General features: G+C 43.0%; 2 protein-coding genes across 2 annotated transcripts in view; one reads left to right on the forward strand and one right to left on the reverse strand.

Moving 5' to 3' along the window:
- ATP7B (ATPase copper transporting beta) overlaps window positions 1-1,407 on the reverse strand; it is a 49,659-nt gene extending 48,252 nt beyond the window's left edge. The window contains exon 1 of the mRNA XM_060786843.2: window positions 1,351-1,407. The gene's annotated coding sequence lies outside the window, so the exon portion shown is untranslated. The remainder of the gene's footprint in view (window positions 1-1,350) is intronic.
- A 268-nt stretch (window positions 1,408-1,675) lies between these two features.
- Window positions 1,676-9,107, forward strand: ALG11 (ALG11 alpha-1,2-mannosyltransferase). Its single transcript, XM_060786856.2, has 4 exons — window positions 1,676-1,744; window positions 4,905-5,138; window positions 6,050-6,975; window positions 8,721-9,107. The coding sequence occupies exons 1-4, from the start codon at window positions 1,713-1,715 to the stop codon at window positions 8,990-8,992; spliced, it is 1,464 nt and encodes a 487-aa protein (XP_060642839.2). The 5' UTR covers window positions 1,676-1,712; the 3' UTR covers window positions 8,993-9,107.
- The last annotated feature ends 314 nt before the right edge of the window (window positions 9,108-9,421 follow it).

Raw genomic sequence — 9,421 nt, forward strand, 5'->3', positions numbered from 1 at the left:
ACCCCCCGAGGGGGGACTCAGGGCAGCTAACACAGGCAACTATTCAATGCCAACAGTATCAAAACAACAATATAAAACAGCAATATAAAATACATTATATAACAATTAAGCAGTGATATTAATTAAAATTACATAACCACATAGAACAGATCACAGAATCACGGGTCATAAAGCCATTTCCAATATTCAAACAATCCTATTGTCTGAGTTCAGTGCCTAAAGTGCTGTTGTGCCCACTAGCCAAAGGCCTGGCTCCAAAACCACGTCTTTAGTTTTTTCCTAAAAGTAAGGAGGGAGGACGCCGATTTAATCTCGCTGGGGAGTTAATTCCATAAGCGGGGGTCACCACCGAGAAGGCCCTGTCCCTCGTCCCCACCAGATGTGTTTGAGATGCTGGTGGGACCGAGAGCAGGGCCTCCCCAGTAGATCTTAAATTACGAATAACATTCTGAGTTGCACCAACCAGAGCATTGGGCCAAACTTCCCACACAGAACTCCCATGACTAACAGAAAATACTGTGTTTCCTGATGGTCTTTAGTGACCCCTTTGACATCCCCTCCGTGACACCACCCCCCCAGGGGTCCTGACCCCCAGGTTGAGAAACACTGCTCTATGTACATATACGTCTGGGTATTTATGTACAAACACAACTGAAAAATATAACCCAAGTTAGTAGTTCAAGATTTTTTCTTTCGTGTCAGGAGCAACTTGAGAAACTGCAAGTCACTTTTGGTGTGAGAGAATTGGACATTGCCCAGGGGATGCCCAGATGTTTTGAGGTTACCAGAAGTAGTTCAAGATGAAGCAGGAGAGTTGTGGGAACCCACCGGTTGGTCTTGGGCAAGTCACACTCTCTAAGCCGCCGAGGATAGCCGACAACCCTAGGACAGGCTTGTCCATACCTTGGAAACAACCTGGACCCACTCAATAGCATTTGAGAAAGCAGACTGTTAACGTAAAAAAAAAAAAAAACTCCCCTAAGGCCCTTTCCACACAGCTGGGCATTGCCTTTCCTCTGCTTTCAAACAGAGGCCGGATGGCCATCTGTCAGGGGTGATTTGAATGCAATTTTCCTGCTTCTTGGCAGGGGGTTGGACTGGATGGCCCATGAGGTCTCTTCCAACTCTATGATTCTATGATTCTATATATAACAGCCACATTGAACTGGATTATATGGCAGTGTGGACTCAGATAACCCAGTTCAAAGCAGATCTTGTGGATTATCTGCCTTGATATACTGGGTTAGTTGGCTGTGTGGGACAGACATTTGGCTCTAAAAGTGACCTGTTTCTTGTCCTTGCCACTCCCCCTCCTCCTCTACGCTTTGAACTTCCTCTCCTGTCACTTACTGGCTCAATAGCTGTCAACGCTGGCCACCCATTGGCTGGCTTTCCTCCGGACGCTCTTGCGACAGCTTGAGCCACTCTATGATCCGCCCAGAATCCATACAGAGAAAACGCTGGCTGGAGTGACGTAAGGAAGAGACCATAGAGCTAGGAAAGTGTAGAGGGCATCTCGAACATCATTCTTATTAATGTGTTCCCCCATTTCCATAATGTAAGCTCTATTCGCTGCCAGGCTGTGTTCATTAGCACTGCTGGAAAATACCTCAAAGAACTCGGAGAAGGCGTATCTAGTCCATGTTTATGTGTTTGGGGGGGGCAGTGTGGTAAGAACCACTTCCGGTGCAGATGACTTCCGGTGCGGGAAGATGGCGGGCTTCTGGGTGGCGCCTCTGCTCAGGTGCGTCGCCTCTCCTTGCCTCCCTCCGCTCCTCTCCTCTCCCTAGGCAGCGCCTGCCATTGCCTTGCCTTGCCTTTCATTCCTCTGCGTTCCTGACTCTGGCCTGGCGCTTCCTTCTTGGCTTGCTTTGTGGAGCTGCCTTTTGCTCTCCCCTCCCGCCCTTCCATCCCAGCGCTCTTATTTTTGGCCAGGATTTGGCCCTTGTCTACCTCCCTCTTAGGAGCAGTAGGTTAAAGCACTGAGCTGCTGAGCTTGTTGACCAAAAGGTCGCAGGTTCGAATCCAGGGAGCTGGGTGATCTTCCCCTGTCAGCCCCAGCTTCTGCCAACCGAGCAGTTCGAAAACATGCAAGTATGAGTAGACCCTGGACTCATCGCTGAGCCTGGAACCCCAGGTTTCGGCGGTGACCAGGGGTGCATTTGCACAGCTAAAGCTTGTGCGCCAGCTGCACCCGTACTTTGAGAAGTCTGACTTGGCCACGGTAGTCCACGCTCTGGTTACATCCCGTTTAGACTACTGCAACGCTCTCTACGTGGGGTTGCCTTTGAAGACGACTTGGAAGCTCCAACTAGTCCAACGCTCGGCAGCCATGATTCTAACAGGAGCGGAGCGCAGGGAGCATACAACCCCCCTGTTGCGCCACAACTCCACTGGCTACCGATCTGCTACCAGGCTCAATTCAAAGTGCTGGCGTTGGCCTTTAAAGCCCTAAACGGTTCCGGCCCAAGCTACCTATCCGACCACATCTCTGCCTATGAACCCACCAGGACTTTGAGATCCTGCTCTCAGTCCCGCCTGCTTCTCAAGCACGCCTGACGGGAACGAGAGATAGGGCCTTCTCGGTGGTGGCCCCTCGGCTGTGGAACGCCCTTCCTACCGACATTAGACTAGCACCATCTCTGATGGTATTCCGCAAAAAAGTGAAGACCTGGCTATTTGAACAGGCGTTCGAACAATTAGTGCAATGCTTGGTTAACGAACACTGGAATGGCTCAAAGGACGACAAACTTGGATCATGTTTTGATGATGAGATGATAGTGAATGGCTACTGTAGTAATCGTTGACTGTTTATTGTTATTAATTGTGTAAGGGATTAGACTGTTAACTGTTTTTATATTGTACATTGAATTTCTGCTGTCTTTATTGTTGTGAACCGCTGTGAGTCGCCTTCGGGCTGAGAACAGCGGTATAGAAGCAAAGTAAATAAATAAATAGATCAATAGATACTGCTCCGGCAGGAAGGCAACGGTACTCCATGCAGTCATGCCGGCCACATGAACCTGGAGGTGTCTACGGACAATGCCACTCTTCGGCTTAGAAATGGAGATGAGCATCACCCCCCAGAGTCGGACAGGACTGGACATAATGTCAGGGGAAAACCTTTAATAGTAATAATACTTTATTTATATACCGCTCCATCTCCCCGAGGGGACTCAGAGCGGTTCCCAAGAACATACAGAACATACAGAGTAAAAACAACATAACTATAAGATTAACAAACAAAATATAAGCATAAAAATTGTCACCATAACACACACATATTAAAAGTAATCCTGCCTGTTCAAGGCAATTAAAAATTTAAAAAGGCCGGGCCAAGATTTGTGCAAGCCCAAAAATTCTAGGGGGCCCGGGAATTAATTGCAATGCCATGGCAGACAAGAATAATATTAGGTACTGGTCTGTGGCTGTTCATTCTGGGGCCGATTAGGAATGAATCTGGGTAACTGGTAGGAAGAATAAGGTTGTATTAGACAATGTGTAGGGCTGAGATAGAACTGGTCATTTTCAAAGGCTTGTTGAAACCACCAGGTCTTCAAGCTCTTACAAAAGGAGGGGAGCGATGGGACCTGTCTTATTTCCCTTGGAAGGGCTTTTACCTTTACCTTACCTCCCTTCAAGTCGATTTGAGACCTCATCTCACTTAACATGTCAAGCTTTTGGAAAAGTGGCATATCCCGTTTTGAAATTAAATGGGTGATTTCCCTACCTCCATCACACACTAGCAAATCATCTGTTTTATTCAGGAGTCCTCAGTTGATTTGCCATCACATTGTAGAGAGTTGTTCCCGCCCACTGCCCCTCCCCCATTTTCTTTGTGAAAAGAAACACCTCCTCTCCTGGAGGACTATGATTTTGGTTCCTGGGTTGTCAATGTCAGTGTCAAAGCAGGTGAACATAGCATTTAACGAAACATGCAGAATAATCACAGGATGTCTTAAATCTACACTTGTTGATAAATTCTACAAGCTAGCTGGGATTGCCCCCCCCCCCCCCCCGATGTGCTACAGGAAGTTGCTGCTAAATGTTAGAGAAATAAGATTGAACACTGTGAAAGCCATCCACTACATGGATACCAGCCTCCTCCCAGCTGACTCAAATCAAGGAAAAGCTTTATGAGAACTACCACTCCTCTTGGCATCCCCCCAGCAACAGCAAGGGTATCCCTCTGGGCAGCTAAACCAGGAAATTCCAACTGGATGTCCCGTCCCCCCCTTGCGAGGGTCTTCCTCCAGGGACAAACCAAGAATGGGCAACTTGGAAGTCCCTGAACAGACTCAGAAATGGAGTGGGCAGATCAAAATGGCACTATCTAAAATAATTTCATTATTATTATTATTATTATTATTATTATTATTATTATTACATTTTAATATATTATTCAGAGGCCATCTGTCCGGGGTGCTTTGATTGTGCTTTTGCTACATGGCAAAAAGAAGGAGGATTGGACTGGATGGCCCTTGGGGTCAACCTTAGGAGGAGGGAAGGAGGCGTCTGGGGACTCTCCCTTCGCCAACATTCCAGTGATCCTCCTCTCTTTCTCTCCTTCCCCGTGTTGTAGGAGGGAAGGAGGCATCTGGGGAGTCTCCATTCATGTTGGAAGAAGGAGGGAGGGAGGGAAAGGAGAGTAAGTAACACATGGCACACACAGCACACGGAAGCCCCCAGAAAGTGCATGAAACAGAAAGGAACACGACATACTCTTGATCTTCTCTCCTCCAAGAGTAAAATGTAGCGTTGGAACCCTGGTTTACCATAGTCATACATGCTGCCCAGCCATTTCTATTTCACTCCATTTGCAGGTAAAGACCACTAACAACATCAAATGTATTTTTTCCTTTTAGATTTGTTGCTGTACTCAAACTTTGTCCTTCTTATTTCAGATTGCTGTACTCACTGCTGATCCCTGCATTGATCCTAAGTGGGGTGCTATGTCTGTGTCTGTTCATGCTGTTGTGTGGTCTACAGCTGTGGTTTCAACAAAGAAAAAAGCAATTAAATCCACCTGGGAAAGATGGGAAAACGCCACTTGTAGTTGCATTTTTTCATCCATATTGCAATGCAGGTGGCGGAGGGGAGCGAGTGTTATGGTGTGCTCTAAGGGCCTTGCAGAAAAGGTAAGTAAATGTTTTATTTTTGCATCGTAATACATGTATATTTATATGTATGTTTGCCTTAACACTTTCATCTCTGGGAAAGTCTTAGTGAAACAACAAACTCGGCTAAAGAGGATGTGCTTCAACTAAAACCATTAGCTGAAATTCATTAACTTTATTATCATAGTGTGAACAGTGGGAGTAAAGGCAGTGGCAGCAGTAACAGGAGAAGGTTGACTCCTCTTAGGTTCCTATTACTCAAATGCCTGATTTCTTACAGAGGCAATGTCTATGGAGTCAGTTAACTATTTAAGAAGTGAGTTAAACAGTTAGTCTGAAAGACTGCTCCAGGTTTAGTAGAGAAATTTCAGGGCCCTTCCACGCAGCCATATAACCCAGGATATCAAAGCAGATTATCCACAATATCTGCTTTGGATGGAGTTATCTGAGTCCACACTGCCGTATAATCCAGTTCAATGTGGATTTTATACAGCTGTGTGGAAGGGGCCTCAGAATGTCTTTGGGAGAAACTGTTAAAAGTTGTCATTGCTAGGTGTGTGGGAACAGTTTTTTTCTGTATTGCTCACTACTTATATGTTGCATTACACATCAAAATCGCTGATCAAAAATTCTTGAATAGAGAAAAAAATCTAGATCACAAAAGTTTCAACAAAGTCAATCTTTATATTTAAAACATGATCATTAGGGAATACCTTAACCACCTTTCAGTATTTTTGCTGGCACATTTAATTGTTCCCTTTTTGCAGAGATTGGAAATAACTAATCCAATCTTCCACATAATTACCATAACACTGAATTTCACAGCCATTTAAAAATGAGCATAAAGGCTGAAAGACAGATATGATGGTTACACATGATTTTTTTTCCTGTTAGGATAAGGTCTGAAGAGTAAATTGCATTTTATTTTCCAGGTACAAAGACGTTTCCTATGTTGTCTATACTGGTGACACTGCCACAGCTGACAGTATCCTTGAAGGAGCACAAAGACGATTCAACATCAGATTAAATCAACCTGTGAAGTTTGTATTCTTGAGGAGACGCTACTTAGTGGAGGCGTCCCTTTACCCCTATTTTACTCTGCTGGGACAGAGTTTAGGATCACTGTTTCTTGGCTGGGAAGCTCTTATGAAGTGTATCCCTGATGTTTATATTGATTCCATGGGCTATGCCTTTACAGTTCCTCTTTTTAAATATTTAGGAGGTTGCCGGGTAGGCTGTTACGTTCACTATCCCACAATCAGTACTGATATGCTTTCTGTGGTTAGGAATCAAAGTGCTCGCTTTAATAATGCAGCCGTCATCACAAGAAATCCTCTCCTAAGTAAGCTGAAACTTGTATATTACTACATTTTTGCTTCCATATATGGTTTTGTGGGATCCTGCAGTGATGTTGTCATGGTTAATTCTTCATGGACTCTCAATCACATCCTGTCCCTTTGGCGGTGCAGCGATCGCACAAGCATTGTGTATCCGCCTTGCGATGTTCAGACATTCCTGGATATTCCTTTACGTGAGGAAGACAACACTTTAGGACAAACCATTGTTTCTGTAAGCCAATTTAGGCCAGAGAAAGACCATTCTCTACAAATCAGAGCTTTTGCTAACTTTCTAGCAAAGACTGCAGGTCAGCAGCCACAGCCAAAACTCATTCTGATTGGGGGCTGCCGTAACTACGAAGATGACCAACGTGTAAATGAACTTAAGAAGCTCTGTCAAGAGCTGGGCATTGGAAATAGAGTGGAATTCAAAGTAAACATTTCGTTTGAGGAACTAAAGAAGAATCTGGCAGATGCTACCATTGGGCTGCACACCATGTGGAATGAACACTTCGGGATTGGTAAATATTGTTACATATAACTTTGGCTTTGTATTGCTCTGTGGGAGTTGGTGTTTGGTTGTTGCTTCATTTATTTATTCTAGTTTTAAACATGAGAGCTAGCGGTGGTGATCCATTCTGCACATCTAGTTTCCAAAATGCCATTGAACTGCTGCAGCAATTAGTTAATGTTGTATCACATTTATCTGATCCATTGCTTAATTTTCACAATCGGCCGGTTCACCATTTGTAAGGGTAATTAGTAGTTGTAGGCCTGGTTACCGTTTCATCCATTTATTTTGTGTTTTCATTCAATTTGTTTCATTCAGATGGCATGAAATAGTTCAACCCCCCACAAAGGGGGGGGGGCAGGAGTTTGATATATTTTCTCCTTGTGGGTACTCTGCTTCTTGATTTTTTTTAAAAAAATAATTAATTTTCAAAGGAAAGTTATTATTGGCCTTCAGTTGAATAATTTCTCTACCTTTGAAAATCACTATATTTCTATCAAATCTTCTGTCTATTTCTGTACCTGGTCTGCATTTCCAGGAATAGTTAAATTACATCTGTAATACCTTTTAAGAAAAACAGCCACAGGGTTGGGAAAAGGTGTCATAGTGTCACCTTCAAAGGAGTTTAACCAAATTGGTGGGCTAAAAGTGGTAGATATGGTGTCCATGTGTGGTGATTTTCACTCCTCTAGCCCTAAAACTGAGGGGGGAAAGGAGCCTGGGAAACCCTCCCATCCATCGCCTCTAGTGGTCCAAGATTTTTCATTCTTTCGGATGCAGAACAAAAACGCCAATTTGGAAAGGCACCCATTTTCAGAAACAGTGCATGAAAACGGAGCCATACAAATGAAACAAACAAACTGATAGTGATTCTATACAAATGCACAAGACTAGTAATTAGGCAAGCAAAACACATATTTTATCACTTGCTTTGTGGGTGTCTATCAACCTGCTTGTAACTGTCTTTGGATTCTTTTCACTCAAGGGGATGTGGAGTGGGCAATTTTTGCAAGTCTCGGGGCTAATTTTTGCCTCATAATCCCCCAAAGTTAGCTTACAAATTACCACTTCTGGTTTTGAAAAGTATATTTCCTGTTAAATAGTTTGAAGGGAAATAGTTCGGAGGGAAAAGTGCATTTCCTGTTCAATAGTTTGGAGGGAATACAATCTATTTAAAAGGCCACCTGCTACTCCTGGAAGCTCCTTGGAGAAGCACTTTATCCTCTGTTTTGCAGAAAAGGAGAGTTTGGGGCTTTAGACAATTAAATCTTGAGGGCCACATGCAGCCCTAAGATTGCACTTTGTCCATCTTAATTGCAGATGACTTCCAGTGGTTGTGATGTACAGATCCTGATTAGATTTCTCTTAAACTGTATCAAAATATCAATCCCAGAGAATAAAAAGCCCCTACTAAGGATGTCTGCCAAGCCTTTGACTGTATTGTTACATACTGCTTCTCTTCTGCCTGCATTATATTTGGATGTAATTGGTGTAGTTCAATAAAGCAATAAAAGTTTAGTACAAGTACTGAGGGAAAAGCTTACATATCTTTGCTCCTCTTCAGTGTTTTAGAGAGCAAGCTAAAGCAGAGATAAATTGGAATATGTGTTTCAGAAGTCTTCAACTGGGACCTGGATATGCCTCCTAATTTTCATAGATGTACGAGTGATGTTTGTATTCATCCCCTCATTAATAGAGGGTGGTTCATAAAACATATTTCCTCTGTTTTTATGGTTTGTTTTATATTTCTTATAGGAATTGTTGAATGTATGGCAGCTGGGACAGTCATCCTTGCTCACAATTCTGGAGGGCCTAAGCTGGACATTGTAGTGCCCTATGAAGGAAATATAACTGGATTTCTAGCAGAAAATGAAGATGATTATGCCAACACCATGATTCACATTTTTTCGTTGTCTCCTGCAAAAAGGCTAGAGATCAGACAGAATGCTCGCCAGTCCGTGAAGAGATTTGCTGATCAGGAATTTGAGGAAACATTCCTACTATCTGTGGAACAATTATTCAAATAATGCCTTTTATATACGTGATATCTGGACATACTTGAGTCAATATGGTAATATATGCTTGTATATTTTTCTAATTTATTTGTGCAGTACAATAAAGAGTTCCAATTCTGAGATATAATTGTATATGAGTTTTTCTCCCAAATTAATATTTTTATTTTACAAAAATCAAACAAGAAAAACAGACTCAACAGATGTTCCCATTAATAAATATCTGAATACTAGGCCTGTGCAATCTATGGTTCTAAATGGTTCTAAAGTACTTACAAAACTAAAGTTCTGGTGGTGAAAATAGGGAGCCCTGGTGCTTTGCTTCTACAGTGTTGCTAAAGTTCTGGTGGTGAAACTTTCAGAACTCTAACACAACTTTCAAAATTTCATTATAAATGTCAGTTCGTAATAGGTTCTGTCATAAAAATCACCAATAATGATATT

Source organism: Anolis sagrei, chromosome 1 (assembly GCF_037176765.1).
Source record: "Anolis sagrei isolate rAnoSag1 chromosome 1, rAnoSag1.mat, whole genome shotgun sequence".
NCBI classification, from domain to species: Eukaryota; Metazoa; Chordata; class Lepidosauria; order Squamata; family Dactyloidae; genus Anolis; species Anolis sagrei.